The 19,964-nt window shown below is 52.7% G+C and overlaps 7 protein-coding genes across 7 annotated transcripts; 2 read left to right on the top strand and 5 right to left on the bottom strand.

Annotated features, from left to right (window-relative positions):
* Nucleotides 1-169: 169 nt before the first annotated feature.
* Nucleotides 170-1,928, bottom strand: J4E87_005696 (uncharacterized protein; the record flags this gene model as incomplete). Its single annotated transcript, XM_049377303.1, has 3 exons — nucleotides 170-1,119; nucleotides 1,167-1,762; nucleotides 1,825-1,928. The coding sequence occupies 3 exons, from the start codon at nucleotides 1,926-1,928 to the stop codon at nucleotides 170-172; spliced, it is 1,650 nt and encodes a 549-aa protein (XP_049232929.1).
* A 3,097-nt stretch (nucleotides 1,929-5,025) lies between these two features.
* Nucleotides 5,026-5,580, top strand: J4E87_005695 (uncharacterized protein; the record flags this gene model as incomplete). Its single annotated transcript, XM_049377302.1, has 1 exon — nucleotides 5,026-5,580. One exon carries the CDS (start codon nucleotides 5,026-5,028, stop codon nucleotides 5,578-5,580), a length of 555 nt encoding a protein of 184 aa, XP_049232928.1.
* A 3,183-nt stretch (nucleotides 5,581-8,763) lies between these two features.
* On the bottom strand, nucleotides 8,764-9,615 carry J4E87_005694 (uncharacterized protein; the record flags this gene model as incomplete). Its single annotated transcript, XM_049377301.1, has 1 exon — nucleotides 8,764-9,615. One exon carries the CDS (start codon nucleotides 9,613-9,615, stop codon nucleotides 8,764-8,766), a length of 852 nt encoding a protein of 283 aa, XP_049232927.1.
* Nucleotides 9,616-11,084: 1,469 nt separating this feature from the next.
* On the bottom strand, nucleotides 11,085-12,070 carry J4E87_005693 (uncharacterized protein; the record flags this gene model as incomplete). The annotated part of the gene is made up of 2 exons (XM_049377300.1): nucleotides 11,085-11,354; nucleotides 11,408-12,070. 2 exons carry the CDS (start codon nucleotides 12,068-12,070, stop codon nucleotides 11,085-11,087), a joined length of 933 nt encoding a protein of 310 aa, XP_049232926.1.
* Nucleotides 12,071-13,249: 1,179 nt separating this feature from the next.
* Nucleotides 13,250-14,809, top strand: GLD1_1 (mitochondrial glycerol dehydrogenase Gld1; the record flags this gene model as incomplete). Its single annotated transcript, XM_049377299.1, has 5 exons — nucleotides 13,250-13,257; nucleotides 13,452-13,499; nucleotides 13,554-13,641; nucleotides 13,737-13,750; nucleotides 13,963-14,809. The coding sequence occupies 5 exons, from the start codon at nucleotides 13,250-13,252 to the stop codon at nucleotides 14,807-14,809; spliced, it is 1,005 nt and encodes a 334-aa protein (XP_049232925.1).
* Nucleotides 14,810-15,442: 633 nt separating this feature from the next.
* J4E87_005691 (uncharacterized protein) lies at nucleotides 15,443-16,785 on the bottom strand (the record flags this gene model as incomplete). Its single annotated transcript, XM_049377298.1, has 5 exons — nucleotides 15,443-15,489; nucleotides 15,539-15,720; nucleotides 15,785-16,233; nucleotides 16,309-16,468; nucleotides 16,520-16,785. The coding sequence occupies 5 exons, from the start codon at nucleotides 16,783-16,785 to the stop codon at nucleotides 15,443-15,445; spliced, it is 1,104 nt and encodes a 367-aa protein (XP_049232924.1).
* A 451-nt stretch (nucleotides 16,786-17,236) lies between these two features.
* Nucleotides 17,237-19,744, bottom strand: J4E87_005690 (uncharacterized protein; the record flags this gene model as incomplete). Its single annotated transcript, XM_049377297.1, has 1 exon — nucleotides 17,237-19,744. One exon carries the CDS (start codon nucleotides 19,742-19,744, stop codon nucleotides 17,237-17,239), a length of 2,508 nt encoding a protein of 835 aa, XP_049232923.1.
* Nucleotides 19,745-19,964: the final 220 nt, after the last annotated feature.

Below are 19,964 nucleotides of genomic sequence, written 5' to 3'. Positions count from 1 at the left end.
CACGATCCCAACATTTTAGCGCCACTAATGCGATGGAGCGGATTCCAACGTTGCCCGCAACAAGTAGACTGTCATTAACCTACACCACAACAGTCTGTGTTCACCGTTGAAGCCCTCCACACAACCGGGAACCTGCCGGTTTGTGGCTAGCTAAACGCTCCCAGCCCAGCTAGAAGATTGGCACCCGCAAACCACAGCACTCCACTTCACTGCCCTTGACCCCAACAGTACGTCCAAAGTACAGACTTCCAAATTCCTGCACAAAGGCGCGATCAGCCTCTGACCAGGTGTCCAGCCCCATTCGCGACAGGTCGTCTCTGTCAACAATCAATGCATCGCTGTCATTATCGTCGTCGTCTCCTCTTTCGCCTTGTGTATCCGCCTCGATGATCTGCGATAGCGTTCGTATGAGCAGCGAAGACTGTCGGTGGAAGTAGGCAATTATCGCTGTCTCCAACGACTGTGAGTAGGCGGAGAGGTCGCCAATCAGCTCGCGGTCCGTCTCCCGCTCGGCTGTCGTGTATGCATCTCTCTCGCCAGCCGAAGCCCACCACATGTAGCCCATATATGCAAGCCTCGACCACGTTGTTGGCTCTACCACCGTGTCGTCGTATGCTTCGTTGAAGTCGTCGTCGGCGCGTTTGGTATCGACCTCGTCGCGTGACAGCAGGGGAGCAGTGTCGTCGTTCTCGTCGTCCGTATACGGCTCGGGCGATGTTTCCGATCTCGTGCGCTGCTTGAAAAGCTCCTTGTGCAAAAGCTTGTAGCGCGCAACATCCCGCTGGCTAGCCTTGATCAAACTGCCATCGCTCGTTCGTATCCGCGGCCAGCGGCGTTCTTGTGGGGGCGCATCGTAACTGGGTGGTAATTCGACGATGATGTCGTAGAGCTGCGTCTTTGTGACAATGATTTCGTCCGTTGTGCACGCCGCCCAGCCCTCTGATGGCTCGAGGCCCGGTGTGTGTCCGCCGTGTTTGGGCTTGCGAAGGTCGTCGAGGAGAGGTATGTCGTGTACGCCGACGGAGAAGAGGGTGGGTAGGCGGAGGAGGTTTTCCGTCTCTGGAGGCAAACGTTCGGTGTCGCGAGGCGATATGCTAGACAGGACAGACAGATTGTAGACTGGCATGTTAGCTGGAAGATAACCAATGACAAGATCCCAGACGTACCAAACTCGCAGGCAGTCCTGACCGGCGGGACGCCCACGAAGAGGATCCGTTTCCTCAGCAGGGCCGCTTGAAGCAGGCGGAAGACCAATGGCCCGAATACGTCGAGGAAGCGTTGTATAGATAAGGCCGGGTGGTAGTCCGGCAGGCTCTCCTCGTCTTTGATGACAGCGCTCACGGTGGAGATGGCGCGCGCTCTGCTGTGACCTTTCGCCTCTCCGGCTTCTGAGGTGGTGTCGCCTTTGCCATGTCTCGAGACCTGCTCCTGCCAGAACTCGTCCAGCGGCGTCACAGCTTCCGGGTCGTCCGCCAGAGCTGCAGCCAATTTCTCCAAGCGGCCGGCCAGTAGCCAGCTCCTTCCTAGCCTCCCAAATCTGCCCTCCTTCTGAATTAGGATACCCACGGAAACGAACGTGGCATTGCGATCCTCTGCGCTCGCGTCGCCCTTTGCGAAGGCGCTGAGCCCGGCATAGCCATCGTGGGTAAAGTAGACGAGGTCATTCTGCACTGAGTGCAGACCTGAGGGTAGCGATTTGTATTCAACGGCGTTATCGAGGGTAATATCCGGTGTCGTTGTGCGCTTCCAGGCGATTGTATAGCTGTGAGTGATCAGCGCATAGCTCCCTGAGGTACTCCGGCTGTCCAGCGTCGCATGACGTACCCAACTTTCTTGTCGAACTTGATGAGGAAGAGCGCTTCAACGCGGGGCGCGTCTTCGCTGTGAGAATCTACATTGGTTGCGCTCGATTCGGTCGAGGCCGACATATTGGATGGGAATTGGGCGAAGGTTGACTGCTGCTGCTGCTGCGCAGGCGGCAGTCGGTGATGCGCCGCGTCCCAGGAACGCTTCGCTTACTCCTGCCCGTCGCCCCTTCTCCAGCCATACTCGTCACTGCACATGGGAAACATCTTTTCGATACCCACCTACCGTCGGTTGATATTCCTTACTCTATCGTACAGTTGCTGCAACTACTATACGCCGTTCAGTATAATTTCTTGTTGCATTCAACGATAGTGCTATCCGCCATTGCATTACTCATTGCGCCGGCACCAACAGCCTCTCTCGATCAACAAGTTGGATGCGCGTTACGGAATTTGTAGCCGGCGACAAGAGCGGCTATATGGCAAGCCTGGCCAACTACAGCGCAAACATGATGTATCTGGTGAGAGTGGCCCCAAATATCGAACGAGCCTGGGCTCAGTCTCTCTGGAAACCTACCAACGAAACATGAGACCCCAAGCAGAAGAACCAGCCCTTCTGCAACATACCACTGAGCGCCCATCTCAGCACACGCACGACTCCATCCAAGTTTGCCGATGCCATGAGATATTGGGAGCATTGCCGTAAGAGCGAGTGCACCGAAGCTACCGCCACGAAGCGCTCTCATCTTGTTCCCACCACCGCCAGTATCAAAGAGCACAGCAGCAGCAGCGATAGCGGCGCCCCCATTAAGACACCAATATACCCGTCGAGCTATTGCATCACAGCGAGCGGCATAATAAGTGGCCGATGATCCTCCACCAAGAGCAAGAAGACAAATGCCGAAGATGTCGAAGCGGCCCCAGAAATGGTGAATGTTGTAGGAATGACTCCGAAGTGTATGGAACGTTGTACTGAGCCCAAAGCACAGGGCTGCTGCGCACAGAGAAATGCCGAAAGCAAATTTGTCGCCAGTGCTCAGATGAAGCTGCGTCGAGATAGCAAGTCTGTGCAACCCAATGCCAGTCCCAACGAACGCGGTACTCCCAAGAAGGTGGGTCCAGATATTCATCGTTTCCATATGAAGGCAACGCCAGAGCCGAAAGGATCGTTTGTACGAATGAGTCGGCATTGGATGTCCCGTGATAATGAAGCCGTTATCTTGGAGCCATGTCGGAATGTCGTCTTTGGTTCCGATTTTAGGCCAATATGGCTGGGCTTCTTTCTTATCGTGGAGTGTTGGGCAGGCGTTGGAAGCCGGTGAAGTGGTATTGGGTGAGCGTACTGCGTCCTTGGCCATATTGGTAGCTTCAATGTGTCGCGACTCCAGCGCTGGAGTTGTTGTCCAAACAGGTATATCATTATCAAGATACAGATGCCATTGGTTGTGGTGTCGAATACAGGCAACAGTTGTGTAAGAAGAATACGTGGAGTCAAACACCTGAACTGCTTGGGCCTGATGTGTCTGAGCAGCGTTTGCACCTACCACTCGTTACTAGATATGTGAAGGGCGTTCGTTCACTCAGTTGAACTCCAACGTATCTCGGTGTGCAGTATCATCGCGGCGCAGCCTCCCAGGGCTACAATTCCTCGCTAATCCAAGGCTTCTGTGATCATATATGTAGGTAAGATGCCACGATCTATGGTGTCGTCTTGGTCAGTATCAGGTATGCTAACAATGCTGTAGCTACCGAGCAGTCCTACGCATGCAGCTATGATGTCACCGGTTTCGTGAACAGCCATTGCGGGGATTCCCTAACGATCCTTCTGCCAACATTTGTACAAACGGAGAAATTGCTTCCCTTTGTCTGGGGAAAGCTTACGCTCTCTCCGCGTGATTGCGTGGTAAAAGGTTGCACGATGGTGGAGATTTCTTTGAGTCAGACGAATACCAGTCGGACTGTATGGCGTTCGACGTGGCTATGCTGATCCTCATTAGAAACATATCCTTGGAGCTCTAAGCGTATAACTTGCGAAGTCGCATGTTTTCCCTTAAAATCTGACGTCCACAATGCGTGGAAGTCTTGTCGAACGTATGCCTTCAAGATGCTTCTGGTGCCAACCTGAGCAGATCGCAAGCCGTGCTCACTAATCAACAATCACTGTTCAAAAGGCCCTGCTGAACAAGGCCTCATAGTGATCATAGTATCACAGAGATGCCCATGGGCAGTTCAAAAGTCGTCAGATATGGAGTCTTGCCCGTATGGCGACTGCGAATTACGGATGTGTGACAATTGCCGTTGATGGTGCGTGCGTGAGTTGCGCGGGCAGTGGATACAAAATGTGCAGTCGGCCTTTTTCTCGGCAAGACCCACCAGACTGGATAATCACGAAGCCATCAAACTGCAATGAACTCCATTCAGACACCTATGCATAGAAATTGCGTCGAATTCAATGCATGGAGTCAGCGTTTGCATAAGGTCTGACGTCATGGCTAACGTACCTTCCACGCACAGAGTGCACTGGCCATGCCGCTGCATCCGCCGACCACTCGAGGCATCCAAAGCTGGTTGCTTCATCACTTATAGCACATTGGCCTATCCGCCAATAAGGAGCAGACCGCACCTTTAGCTTGTACTTTGATCCAAGCTCTCGCACTCCCGGTTGTTAGGAATGTCATCGTCTTCTCTCAGAGATATCGCGCCGCGTCCACAAGACTTGGCTGCTGCCGCCGCTGTTAGTAGAGCAACTCCTACCAGTCGCAGGCCGTCACGCGTGACAGTCGCATGTCTGCCCTGCCGTGGCCGACGCACCAAGGTCTTTCACCGAATTCTTTGCTAGTAACGACAGCAATTCCGTGAAGTCGAAGCTGACACACGACAGTGTGACGGTGGCAGACCGACATGTCGCTCTTGCTCGGAGAGAAATTCACAATGCGGATACGACCCACCCCTCATTCAGGCGCAAAAAAGAAAGATTGAAGAACTGGAGGACGATAAAAGTTCGATGTATGAAGTTTTGTGGTTCCTACAGACGGCTTCACCTGACAAAGCCACGGCCTTGCTGCAGCACCTGCGAGCGACCCAGGGTGACGATCTGGGAGTCATCTTCAAGAACTTCGAAATGGGCCGTCGCAGTTCTTCCGAGTCTGAGCCTGCATCTGAGACCAAAGTTGGTAAGAACGATTCACCACCGACATTTACGGCTTCTCCCTCATCGACAATGCTTTCCGTCCCTGAGATAATGGATCATCCCCGATTTTCTACTGTTCGAAAGGGCCAGACCGAAGTCACGGGCATCACTCTGCTTGCTCCAAACCACGAAAACGCAAGTGTTTCCAACGTCCACGGCCCATTAGAGATGTTCTTTAACTGTGTGGGAGCACTCTTTTACATTATGAATAGGAACGACGTCCAAGCATGCATCGAAGCAATCAAAGCCTCCGGAAACGAGAACATGCCACTCGGACACATGTTCAGCAACGGAAGTACAATCGAACTTCGTACTTATGCCGCAGAAATTGCGGGTATGGCCTCTATCGGTGTTATACATTCACAGCTAGCCGACCCCACAAAGGCACCGCCTCCCGAGCTTGCCGATTACTTCTACGCAGTCGCCAAACATGGCCTGGACTCTGCGATTCTTCACGATCCGCTTCGAGCCATGAATGTTTGCGCGCTGCTTGGCATGTATAACATCGTCGTCAAGGCGACAGTTGCTCTGGCTTACATTGGTACGAGTCACACTTGGGTATACCCACGAGAAATACGCCACTAATGACTTTCAGAACTTGGTCTGAGCCTTCCTCGCAACCGCAAAATATCTCTCGAAACATGTCCGCCAGACTGGTCCCCAAGCTATTACGACGACATTCGTCGCACGCATATGACTCTTGTCCACTTGCAATGGTCAGTTTGGCATGCCTTTAGTTATGTGTGATATATCGCTGACTACTCCGATAGCTGGCTGAGCGCATCTCTTGACTACAACTCTGATTCGTTAACCTTCGACGTCCACTCATCTCTCAATGGACTAGACGCGCCGCCCCAGGACATGATTCGACGCGAATGCGTCAAAGTTTCCATCATCAAGGCAAGCTTACTTCACCGTCTACCAAGCAAGGCGCCTGTACCGGAAAATGTCACGCTAGAGTTTCGCGCGCAATTATCGAGATTCCATGCGCAACTCCCCGACTGGATGTCAGTTGCTGCGCTGTTACGCGGCGACAGCAGCCCGCTGATGGCCACATTCCGCCCAGTAATATTCTATGTTCATCTCTTTTACCTTTCGGCTATGATGCTGCTTGCTCGGCGGCTAATAATTGCATACATCCCGCTCGATGCAGTTGGCATCGTAGTTCTTCCACCAGAAGCACGAAGGGCTATCGAGGAAGGATACCAAGCTGCGGAAACAAACGCGTCTGTCATGAGTCTAATGCTACAGGAAGGGAAGGTAGTACAAGTTTGCTGGCTCTGCATGTGAGTCAGGCGTATGCCACGGTGGCGAAGGATGCTAACCCAGAATTCCAGTTACACAGCCTACACGGCGGGAGTCATGATCGCTTACCAGGCATCGCAGAGGGCTCTGAACAACGAGCCATACACTGACGACGTGAAACTGCTGGAAAAATGCATTAGTGTTCTCGAGTACTGTGCGATCAAAGACACGCTTGCTGGCAGGTTTCGTAACATTCTTGCAGCTCACATGGGGAAGCTGCAAGATTACAGATCTCAGACAAGGGATGGTGAAGAGTTCGCGACGCCCCCGACTTCTCTGGCGAGTGACAGCCTCTTCTTCTTTGATCGTGGTTCATCTGAGCTTCACGCAGCAGTTTTTGACTTACTTCGCCTCATACATCGCCCATTCAGTGGCCTGAAAGACGTCGCGACAAAGAGTACTCTCTCGAATCGCGCCGAGACAACTATGGGCACCCACCTTGAGTGGGAGTACGAGCTCAAAAACAGAGACGATCCAGAAGTACCACCGAACGTAGATGAGGGTGCATGTGTGACTGATGTCAGATGCGAGCCAACGCAGTCTCAGTGTTCGCCCTTTGACCCAATTTGCGCTTCGCAAGAGCTGTCGGCCCCGCCTTCGGAGGAAGCCTGGACAAAATGGACTCCAGCAACGTGGCAAAGTTCCTTTCACACATCACCAAAATGAGTTCGAAACCTCGTTGGCCCTTCTACGAGCACGATGATACGGTTCACACGAGATGTTACAGACGTTGGCTTTCAAGGCCACACCATGGTACGCGTTCTAGGAGTAAGATTCGGAACCTTGCCAGCTCTCACGTAGCCTGGCTCCTTCCGCGTCCGAAAGATGACGGCGATAGAACTTGACATGGTGTCTTTGTTATGGAAGGGTGCTTCCGGTACTTCCGGTACCACAATATAATCCATGGGACGAACCTATCCAGAGCTAGAGGAATCATACACTGCTCATTTCCCTTTTATACCCATCGATCTTGATATTCCATAACTACAAAAGTCTGTATACAATGGGAAGCGCGACACGGGCCTAATGGTCAGCAACGTTGAATCTTGCACAACCTATCCTGCAGCTTTACATACGTCATAACCCCGCTTCACAATATAGCAACTGCTCGACGCATTTGAACTGCGCTGCCAAACCATTCCATCTTCTCATCAACATAATCTTTAACTCTGTACCTTGCCATGACACATCCTCCACCTACTCATATGGCGACGAAAGATCTTTTTAGGCTGAATGACCGGACTATCATAGGTACGGCTTACCAATCGACGTATGGACTGGAGCTGACACAGTCTTCTAGTTTCCGGAGGTGCCGGTGCAGTAGGTACGGCCGTAGGTGTAGCGATTCTAGAGAGTGGCGCAGATGTCGTATTTGTCGATGTCTCCGACCCCACTCCCGAAAGCTGGGGTACACAATGCCTGCAATCTTCCAAATTTGATCTCCTGTATAACTGTGACCAGATCGGATTCAGGAAGTTGCGCGAGGTAATCACACCCATGCGCTATTCCAACGCCTCGACGTCCAGGATGAACCCAGCATCACATCAGCCTTCAACACTATCCGTGCTAAGCTTCGTCATCCGATCCGGGGGCTCGTCTCCTGCGCCGCCATCTCCGGCGAAAGCGATGCTTGTTCGTACCCCATCGACACGTTTCGTACAATCCTCGATATTAATATCTCCGGCACCTTCCTCATCGCCCGTGCCGTAGCGAACGAATTGCACAACGCCAATCAATCGGGCAGTATCGTCCTGTTCGCCTCGATTTCAGGTCACATTTCTAACCATGGAATCAACACTGCCGCGTACAATGCTTCGAAAGCGGCAGTGCATCAACTTGCTCGATCGCTTGCCGCGGAATGGGGTCACCCACAGAACACTTTTCCCGGTAGCACGGTCACGGCAACAAACCCAAATCCCAGCCAAGAGCCACGAAAAGCTTATCCGCCGATCCGAGTGAATACCATCAGCCCCGGTCACATTGACACGCCTCTGAGCGCGGAAGCGCGGAAGAGGGGGTTGACGGACGAGTGGGCGAAACAGAATATGCTGGGGCGAATTTCGGTGCCCGAAGAGTTTCGAGCGCCGGTGCTGTTCTTGCTGAGTGAGGGAAGCAGTTATGTCACTGGTTCTGTAAGCTGATATTCTTTGACTAGTATCAAAAAAGACGGGATTGCGAGGCTAACATGTCACGTGTAGGACTTGAGGGTCGATGCAGGGCACTGCGCGTGGTAGAATTCGACGGAAGAGATGTACTCGTTGATTCATGCGTCCGAAAGAGATAAAGGTATATGTATATACAAGAAGAATTGTAGAAGATAACCGCCAAATGTGGGCCATCAACTGCCCCAGCACCAACGCCTCGCTCATTCGTAATCGCCCTTTTATACAATGCAATGTCTTTCCCTACCACCAACTCCAGGTTCCTCATCATGCGTCAGAGACAATAATCTTCTCGGACCCTCTACTCGTTGATTCTGTGCTGCCAGACTTCCTGCTCCGCTCTCGCAGAGTAAGTGCTAGCACCAAGAATAGCCCTCATCTGATCAACTCCCGTGAAGAGGATTTGCCTAGCAACGAACCAACGGATACCCTCAGTGCAAGGGGGGCTTGTCAAGCTACCCTGGTACGTCCAGAACTCGTTGAAGTACAGGACGCTCTCAAGCAGAGGAGCAAAGTCCATAGTAGTAGGCTCCTCAACTCCCATCTCGGTGTAACCAATCATGGCGGGTAGTTGCTCGAAGAAAGTCGAGTTGGAGTTACCAGGGTCGAGGCGGATAGCCATGACGGCGGCTTCGTGACCCTCAGCGTCGACGTGGACGAGATGGAGCTCGGCTTTGCTGCGGTCGCCACCGACGGAATGGTCGGCTGGAGCGTGGATGTGCCAGCCCTTGAGGTAAACGGTCTCGTTGTCGTAGGTGAAGCTTGGGTGGCTGGTCCAGTCAATGTCTTCCTCTGCTGCCTTCTCGTCGTGTGCAACGGTGAATGCGGGACCGTAACCCCAGTTGTAGAAGTTGCCGGAAATGCTGCCGTTGTACTTGAAGGTCGGCACGTGGTTCAAAGCCAGTCCGTTGCCTAGTGAGAGTGCAATGGGAGACTGCTGAGTTCCAGTCTGGCAGAGCTCGTAGTCGGGGTTGATCTTTCCCCAGTTGAAAGATGCTTCGTAGGCCCAGTCGTTCTGGGTTACGTTGGTGCCTGGAGGCACTTGTTGTCTTGTAGTGAGGTGTACATTGCGTTTGGCGTTGGTGTGTTGGGGACAGCTGAGTGCTGTGGGTGCTAGAGTGGCGGCGGCGAGGAAGATGGATTGGAACAACATGGTGACGGTGCTGGTCTTTGTGTGATATGAGTGTCGGATGACTTGGTAGAAAGACTGAATTGGCTGCTGTGATGAGAAACTTGCTCGTCCTGCGAGGATATCTTATATATAGTCCAGCGGCCGGATTATGGAATGTTCCTCCGCCTTCACAACGAATACCCTAGTCCTTCAAGCAAAGGTCTCAGCCATGTCCTTCAATTCCGCCAAGCAGTCTTCACACATGCCCTTTTCGTGCGCCATGGAAGGTCTCCCATCGCCAAGTGCCCTATCTTTTCACTACCGTTGCGCAGCCTCTTTGCTTGCGCAGTCAGTACCATTAGGAAATGCACTTGGTTTCCTTGGGAGACGGCACGCGCTTGTATGTTGGAAACCAAACATCCAGCCCATTCCTCGTAGCAGTTCGGACGCCAAGCATGAACCCTGTTTTCGACAAGAAACGCTTGTTGACCAAAGGCGATAGCGCAGGGGCGAGATCGCTCTTTACTATCTCGAGTTAACCCGGCGATCTTGGCGGGAAACGGTCGCGTGGCTTCTACCCAATGCATTGATACTGGGGATTCCGACAAGATGAGACTTGGCGTGGAGAACCATGACTACCGTATACTGTAATAAGCTCAGCGGACAAGAACGGCCGGGAGAGGTCGAGTTGCTTAAATGATGACACGCAGCACGGATGTAGCAGTCGGCCCGTCGCGGGAACGTCAAAGCAAAACCTTTCCGCTGCTTAAGAGCTCTTGACGCGTGGCATAAGCATGATGCGACGACCAGGAAGCCACAGACCCCAAAGTCGAACATAACGTTCGATTGTGTAGATCAAAGAACGTGGGAGTAGTTCCTGCAGGTCCCACAGATCCGCCTAAATACCCAGACCTAGACCCTTCCATTACGTTGTACAACATCACCCATCGTTAGCTTGCACGCAGATCGATACCGCCGTGCAGCGCCGCCGCTACTCATCGAAGGCGTGCCACAATCAGGGAAACACGACCGCCAAAGCGGCGCATTGCTGGATCTGTGAAAATCTCCGCTGTCGACCCGGATACGTCGACGAAACAGAAGCGGGCCGACGAAAGCTCTCTGTTCAGTCATCAAGCTGTTTCTGCTACAGCCTTGGCGCGTATAGTGTCCAAACTTGCCAAGGGAGCGAGCTGCTTGGATTCAGTACGTACTAGACATGAGGCGGGACGCGCAGTCGAGAGAAATGACTTGATGCATGACGGCACGATGCTGAGTATATCGAGAGGAGACCGGGTGGTGTGAGAACATGGCATCCGGCTCCTCCGCATCGACGACAATGCCTAACTTTAACAACCAATCCATGAAACAAGTGAACACCCACATAACATGGATGACCTAGGAGTCTAAATTGCCTTAGGGTTGTGTCACGTTTTGTTTGCGAACTAACGTGGACCGCAGCACAATTACTCGGTTTCTTCGTTGTACGAGGTGAACGAATCCATTCCTAGCAATCAGTATCCAGGCCACACTACCTCGTCGCATTCGGGATGCTTGAAGGCACCATTGCTCATCTCGTACTCGTACTCTAGATCAGGTTGAAACTCCCAATAAAGGCTCTCAGCATCGGCCCCCATTTTGTATGTATATGCCGCTGCATCGTCGTCGACGTAAACCTTCGGGACGCCGTTGGCCGCTGCCGCTTCTATCTTCAACTGGACATCGCAAGAGCGTTCCATGAGGGTGTACAAGAAGGCGGCTTCGTCGACAGTACCTCCTACCGTCTGTGTGGTGTTAGCTGAATGCCGGTCGTGGTATCGCGCACTGAGGGACGTACCAAGAGGCCGTGGTTTCGTAGCACCAGGCCTTTTCCCTTTGGTCCCAATGCCGCTGCCAGCCTCTTGCCTTCTGCCTCATCGAGGACAACGCCGCCAAAGTCATCATAGACGGCTTGCGCATCGCCGTAGAAGTAGCATACGTCTTGATTCAGCATCTCCAATGGCTTCGCGAAGGCGCTCCACGCTTTGCCTGCCTTTCCATGGCAATGGCATGCCGCGTTGACGTCTGGCCGCGCCTTGTGTATTGCCGAGTGTATAAGGAAGCCAGCTGCGTTCGCAGGTCTGCTCTGATTTCCTCCGACGACTTTGCCATCGTAATCAACAAGGACCATATCGGACGCCTTCAGGAGACCGAAGTGCTTTCCGAGCGGGTTTGTCCAGAAGTTGTGCGGGTGCTCTGGATCTCTCACCGAGATGTGACCCGACATGCCTTCTGTCAGGCCGTGCCGTGCGAAGACGCGAAAAGCACCCGCCATGTGTGATAGTATCCATGCGCGTTGCTTATCGTACGAGGAGAAGAGAGGGATGCCGGGGAGGCAGACGCCCTGCGAGATGGCTTGCAACGGCGTCAACTCCTTGGTCGCGTCATCTTTGGATCGTGGGACGAGCTGCTTGGGTTGCGCGACTGGCGCTGGCTCGACCTGGATAGCGGAGGGTGCCATGTTGGAATGCGATGGGATGGGATGGGATGGGATCTAGTTGTGGGTAAGTAGGCCGTGTAAGTTGCAATTGATCAAAGATGGGCTTGGGTTAAAGCTCTTGAATGCGCCGTTGTTATACTTCAGACGACCGCGATCAGGCCGATGTTATCGCCTCAAAGGGCGCGTGAGGTGGAGAAAGGTGCGATAACGGTCCAGTCGAGCTCAAGATGCGCTGCGGGGTGCCGCCCTAGTCGCCGGCCATGCTATCACCGGCCCTTTCTCCACGCCGCTGCCACATCAACATCTCTCCAACCAACTGAGCATACGACGAAGAAAATGAACCGAACCCTGCAGCCGATAACATGAAGAGGATGGGTAAGTACAGATTTCGGTATTGATGTAGGCGTCTAGGTCTGTGACCTTTCCGATAGTAGTTAGTCTTCTTACGTTCTTTTGTACGAAGTAGTTAGTGGCTCAGCAGGCAACGCGTTTCTTCTACTGGACAGTTTGAGCCCTTTGTTCATGCTGCCATTTGAACAACTACCTGACGACGGACAGCCCCGGCGGCAGTCGGGACTCTGTTTGCCAATATGAGAAAGATTCTAGAGCTTGCTCATATCACAAGCAGCTCACCATGTTTTGTCGCTTCGCTTCCTCTCGTTGGAAATTAGTGGCCTCAGGATCACGAACAAGGATTAGACGTCGTCTATCTTCAGCTCTCGCCCCTCGTACCAGCACCTGAAGTACAGCTCACTATATCATATAAATGGCAGCGTTGGGGCCAATATCGGATAACATCCTCCAATACATCTTTCTTCGACCGGACGCAGATTTCATCCAGACAGATGAAGGCGGGTCGTTCGAAAGGAATTAGTAGGAGGAAGATAGTTCTGCTTGAGGATGTTGTCAATTTGGAACGTCGATAAAATACCGAGAAGAAGTCCTTACATACGCATACGCCTAGGCGTACATCGACGTTGTCCCGGGACTTGGTAGAAAAAAGCATGTTACTTCGTTTTCGTTCTCTCGCAGCCAAGATGAGACGCGGAGCATCTCGTCAGCCCATCGAAGTCTCGGTGGCATTACAACCGAACGGTTCGCCCCACCAAGGCGCAGCCGCAAGGTAGGTCCTCCCAAATCACGATAGCGGGGTGCATCTTCGTCGCGAGAGCAAGTAATTATCCCGCCGGCCCAGCCAACATGGTGCTGTGCCTTGCTGTATACGTCCGACATCCCACGTCTTGGAGTAATTTCTGCAAGACATACATAAACCCTCCCGGCCGACACGATGGCCGAGAGCGCTCGAGATGCGATATTTAAAGAGGGCAATTCTGCCTTCCTTGATCAAATCACCCACCCCACGTTATTCATTCCCAGCATTCAAACTTCAAGTATCATTCAGGATGTCTTCAGGCAAGACCGTCACCCTTAGCTCTGGCTACAAGATCCCGTATGTTGTTCCAGCCTGTGCTTATGATGATTCGTTGTTCTGACGTCGCTTTAGTCAATTGGGATACGGTACATGGCAAGCCGCTCCAGGTGAGGTCGGCAACGGTGTCTACGAGGCACTAAAGATCGGATACCGTCACTTGGTAAGTCTCCGAGACCCTGAAGACCCTGGAACCGTTTACTCCATCTTTTGGATGACAATTGTTTTCCGTTTCAACGGCTAACTCGATCAAATTAGGATCTTGCAAAGATGTATGTCCACCATCACAACTCACACTCACAATCCCGTTTTCACCCATCTCACTTCGGGCTTGCTCCCACCTGACGTGGAACAATTTTTCGTCAGCGTTGGTGGAAGTCCAACTGCAATGCCCCTCAGTGGAGATGGAAGCTTAGGAAGCTATGACCATACCCCACTAGCATTCCCGAGAACACAAGCTGACGAGATATTCCACCAATCACAGCTACGAAAACCAGAAGGAAGTTGCGCAGGGCATCAAGCGCGCATACAAGGACATCCCAGGTCTGAAGCGTGAGGACATCTTCATCACGGGAAAACTGTGGAACTCTCAGCATGATCCTGCCACTGTAGAGGCAGCTCTCGATGACACACTCGCTGAACTTGAGCTGGAGTATCTCGACCTGTACCTCATCCACTGGCCTGTCAACTTCGGGCCTGGAAAGGACCCTCACTCAGATCTCTTTCCCATGAGTTCTGACCCCAATGAGGTTAACATCGACAACTCCGTCCCTAACAGCGAGACATGGAAGGCCGTGAACAAGCTGCCAAAGAGCAAAGTACGCTCGGTTGGCGTCTCCAACTTCACATACCAGACCTTGAAGGCTTTGGTTGAGAAGACTGGCCTCGTGCCCGCCGTCAACCAAATCGAGCGTCACCCCATCCTCCCCAGCAAGGAGCTCGTCGCTTACGCCAAGGAGAAGAACATCCACATTACCGCGTACTCAGCCTTCGGCAACAACTTCTTCGATATCCCACTGCTCATCCACCGCCCCGAGATCAAAGCAATTGCAGAGAAGAAGGGCGCCACACCAGCACAGGTCATTCTTGCCTGGTCTCAAGTCGGCGGTCACTCTGTCATTCCCAAGTCTGTCACTCCGTCGCGCATTGCTGAAAACTTCAAGGAAATTGAGCTGGATGACGAGGACATCAAGGCTATCACTAAGTTCTCGGACGAGCACCAGGGAAGGAGAAGGTACAATGTTCCTTACACGGCGAACAAGCCTAGATGGAGCATCAACATCTTCGATGAGCCAGAGGAGCAGGAGGCGCCCAACAAGGTCGTGTTGTAGATAGATCGAGCCTGCAGATAGTCGCAATATTACCAATGTTAACTTGACCTCCTCGAACCACGACGCGTCCAGGGGAGCCTGGGTTCTTGAAAGTGACTTGCTGCGTCAAGCCAGATCATAAGCTTGCTCGGTAAGGATATGAGTATGATAACGCCAATTCGTTAGAAGCTCTTGGGTAAGGAGGTTGTTGCGGGTGCGACGCGTAGATTTGGAAGACTGAGCCGGTACGAACCGCCTCGCGGCGAGCTAATACCTTCTCGGTTAGGTCAAAACACGTATCTGCGTCATCCACGCCGCGTCGCGTCACTCCGCTGCCAACAGCTTCAATGAGGCTATATCCTATCTGTATTTTGTCACACAAGATACCTCTTATGTCTTTCTCGCCCAAGCCTTGCAGTCATCTTTAAATCCATTATGCTGTTCAGCGCTCTTCACGACACCAACAACGCCAACAACGTATCTTCATCAGGGACTCTGGCTCGTCTGGTATCTTGAGGAAGAAGCATTAATTCTGGCATTATTGAACGAGCAGAAGGAGCGCAGCCACATCCGTGGTCAGTCTACATAGTCGCTTCATGTGCCACTGGAACCTCGACACCTACCACACCGCTTGGCTGAACGCCAACAGGACCTCTACATGCCATCGTTGATCTGCACTCCACCAGGTAAGCTCTTCAACCCTGCTCAGTACGTTAGCATAGTGCGGTGGGTGTTCAGTGTCGCGCTTACATGTCTCAGATCCGTCGACATCCTCAACCACCGTTTGCGGAATACTGCACTTCATCGCGTCTTCGTCGCTCTGCCTGTCCAACTCGCTACATTCATCGTTACTGCACCGTGCGTCCAGCGCTCGCTGCAGCGCATCGCCCTTCCAACCAAACATATAATCACCATGATTACCATGGCCGGTCCTACAACTAGTCGTTAGCATGATCGTGGTCCTTTGCACGTTGCAACGGCAAGAGGGGATCTCACGCATCGCCCATACTGAACACAAAAGGCTGCGTCGCCTCCTCGCCCCACATCTCAGGGGTATTGAATGGGGTCGTGTCGAACATGACCTCATACATGATTTGCGGAAGCTGCACGGGATAGCCCTCTGGACACTTGCCCCTCTGCTGCTCGGGTGTATACGGAAATGTTGCCATGGGCGGAAAATATGGCTCATACGGGATCTCTGCATATGCGACGTGGCTCTGGTGATCCGGTGAGTCCAAATTGACGCCGTCCCAGCATGTAGGGAAGGTGACTTGGGTACGAATACCACCTTCGCACATGCGGTTGGGGAGGAATGTCGTATCTTCCCCTGTACATGGAGCGCCACCAAAGGGCTGTGAGTCCTTGTAAATGCAGCGATGGCAGATGCCGCGGGATTCGCCAGTCGTATTGCGAAGAATTGGATTGCCAGCGAGCATACGGAAACCCTAATGAGAAGTCAGCAACGCAATCGTTTTGAAGGAAAGCGAGAGCTATCTCGCCCTCAAGAGTGGGAGACGAACGGGTCTGAACGCAGTCACGTTGCTGAAGCCATCATACGGAGGTATGTAGTACACCGTCATACCGCCTCTCTGGTTTAGCCCAAGATTGGGGAACTGCTGGACACGTTTGTAAGTGCCATTTTGAGGTGCGCGGTAGTACAACGCTGCAGTCCAGTAGTTGCTATGTTCCGTCAGCTATGATTCCGCTATGGCTAGGCGCCTCATGGCATACCTGAAGTCTTCGCTGAAAGTACACGTTGTACAAGTACTCTTCTCGACCAGATCGTACTCCATAGGCTTCATGTCAGCCTGAAAGCTGTTTCCTCCAACGATTTGGTGGGTATGTGGACTTCCAATGACTCCAGGGTTGACCAAGGGGTCCAGTCGCTCGACGGTGAGTTGAGAACATGCGAAGCGCATCATCGCGGCGCCGCGACTGACATTCTGAGCTAGCGCTGCGTTGATGAGCGTGGCCGCTACGAGGATCAAGTTCTTCATGATGATTAGACGGCGGAGCAGATATCTTTTGCAGACCAGTCAACAGGACGACTGTCGTTCAGACCAGATGAATATCTATGGAGAGACCTGTGCAGTCATCTATGTGGGGCGCACAAGTGCCGGGACCCAAGCAGTCTCGTCCAAGACAACTCCCTTCTAAAGGTTCCAGTACAGTGGATTCTGGGACGTTGGGCCATTCGAGGGAGTGGTGTACAGTGCACTCGCATATTGAGCGACCAGGGTCTACCCAATCATGCATCTACCGCACGATAACATCACAGGCTTCTGATAGTCCAAATAGTGACGAGGCACTCAACTACAGTCAATGTTGTATTCATCTCCTACTGGCACAGAGCAACATTCCGTTCCATTGGTTTGGACAAGCTGACACTGATTTGGGTTACCATTATGTCGAGCAATACAGGATCTTGACGAAATGGCAGGCGAGACATCAATTAAGGATGTCAAAAACGCTCAACTTGTTCATCCGATCCACAAAAGGCTCTTTCCAATGACGAGTGTCGTCTTCATAAGGTCGAAACCGCTGAACCTCAATCCGCGGGATCGTCCCTCCTTCTTCAACCCAGAGCCACCTCCGATACTCCCTGAGCTCCTGGGGCCAAAAATCGCAAGGGTCCATGTCCGCATTCCAGTCATTAGGAGGGTACCAACGCGGGTCTTCAATCTCAAAGAAGACTTCTGTCACCTTGAAAATTATCTTCCCATGCTCGTCCTTGCCAGCGGGTATCTTGGTCTCGCGGTACTTGGTCGCGCCCGCGGGGACTTCGCGCCTGATGACCTTCCCCCATGGCTCGTCGTAGACATCTGGCTCTCCAACCGGATGTGTCCAATCCTGGTTCTGATAACCTGGATGGCAAGGGTATCGGCCATGGGCATCGATGGTATCCAGCTCATAATAGATCGGCTCCAGGTGCCACTTCCTGCGGCGAGCATCAGGAACTAGAGGGCCTTCAACGAACGTGGCGATGGAGCGTATGCGCAGCCAGTCCCACTCCGATCTGTCCTCTACTAGACGCTCAAAGCGGAAGATGACCCCGGCATAGCTAGCGCGATCCTCGATCTCCAGATCCACAGTACCGAAGCGAACTTTGATGATCCTGGGTTCGTCAGTCTCCTCGGGAATGAGTTTGGAGGACTCAGGTTTGGCGCGGAAACACTCAGACTTAGAGTTCCCATGATCGTGGTACCGGGCGCAGAAATCTTGGAGATTTCCCTCGCCCCGTCTGAACCTCTGGACAATGTCGCAAGGCCCGGCCATCATTAAGAGAATGGTGTGGAAGCACCAGTCTATCACGAAATCCCTGTTCAGATGACGCTTTTGCTTTTCCGCTTTAACTCGTAACAGCTCAACTTGGTCAAACAATGACTCGAGCACTACCATACGGATCTTATCATTGGCCTTGGTGTGCTCCCAAAGTAAGTTGACGTCGTCAATTCTGAAGCTCATGAACTGGATAGTGTTGTCGCAATCCTGCATGGTAACTTTCCCCTCTTCATGCTCTTTGACAAGCTCGATTTCTTGCTTGAAAGACAAGACAATTTCGTCAAGGATCATATCGCAGACCTCCGTAGTCCCCATCGCTTGGGAGAGCCGGTATGTCTCGAACAAATCGCTCATCGCGATGGATGGTGTGCCGTTATCGCGGTGAATGAAGCTTGTGTCATCGTAGGGCTCCAGGCGGTATATGCGTCTCGGGAAAGTGTGACGAGGACCTAGAAAAACCGAAGTGTACCACCGATCGAAATTATCGAGAGAGTACTCAAGAAAGTGTTGGTCGTTGATCGGCAGCCGGTCCATGACCTCTTGCGTTACCCAGCGATTGACGCCACCATCTTGCCCAGGCGGAAATACCACAAGCTGAACAGCCTCGCCGTCGTAGAGCAATGGGTGAATGATAGGTTCTTTGCCCAGAACCGGAGACGCTTCGCTTGTATCTGGAAGGAAGTTCTTCAGCTCTGCGTACAAGGGGATGTCATGCTCGGCAAGCCCGAGGGGGCTCGTGGCGAAGTAAACTCCCGTGAGCTCAAAGACTGCCTTGTTGGCTGACGCGAAGCGCTTACGTACGCCTTCTGCACTGACATTGCCCAGCTCTGCCATCTTGTCCCAAGCGACTGGCTCCTGTTGCCATGGCCTACGTAGCTCATAGGCCTTTTCGCATCTTTTGGAAACTTTGGAATCGATGACGACTTTACTCCAATCGACTGGACAACTGGATTGGTCGTGATAGGGGGGCGTTGGCGCTGGGAAATCGTAGTCCCATGGTGTAATTGCTGGGCGAGGTGGTGGATTGAAGACTGTGTTTGTCAGCTGGACACGCTTATGGCAAGGACGAGTGAGTTTTATACCGGTCGCTCTAGCGCGCAGTTGTTCCGTAACCACTGCGGCGCCGTCTTCTTCCTCTACACCATCCTCCTCTTCCTCGAAAGCATAAGACTCTTCCTCCGAAGCAGAAGGCTCTTCCTCTGAAGCAGTGTCGTCTTCCGTCTCCATGATGTACACGTCTTCAGTACCTGACACAGCGCTGTTGTGAACCTTGGTCTTCGCAGCCCTCAACTCTGTCGACATTGTCATCGAGCTTTGTGTAGGCCTATCGTTCGTTGCGACATGCACTGCGCCAGTAGCTGATACACTACTAGAGGCTATAGTGCGACTCGTGATGCTTGCGGCAGGACCTGGAGCTACATTGCGCTTCGCATGGGTGGTCTTCAGACGCTTTGCCGGCGTCTTCTGGACGTCTGTGTGCCCATTCGGAAGGAGATGGTCGCTGGTAGGAGCTGTCAAGGATGGATCGCTGCGCTGCGCCATATCAGAGCCGCCCTTGGAGATCGGGTTCGATTCTTCGGCCTTGCGCTTCTTGCTAGGTGACGGCGCCATTACTGAAGCGGGATTCATAGGCGCTGTCGATCGGGCTTGAAGCGCAGTGGGGATGGTAGGCATGTTGATGTCAACGTTGCCGGAAGTCAATAAAGTATTCCCGCGAGTGTGATACGCGGTATGCAAGGCAAAGTGGAATCAGGTGCGGTATAGGGAGATGGACCCGTCATTTATATGCGGAAGGGGAGTGCCCGTTATCCAGGCCCCAGCGAAGAGCACATGGTAGCTGCACTGACCGCGTCAGCAGTCTTCTGGGGCAAACTGGTGGCATCTGCCCGATATA

Source organism: Alternaria ethzedia (assembly GCF_023757985.1).
Source record: "Alternaria ethzedia strain BMP 0044 chromosome Unknown scaffold_12, whole genome shotgun sequence".
Lineage (NCBI taxonomy): Eukaryota > Fungi > Ascomycota > Dothideomycetes > Pleosporales > Pleosporaceae > Alternaria > Alternaria ethzedia.
This window is presented reverse-complemented; position numbering and strand designations above follow the sequence as displayed.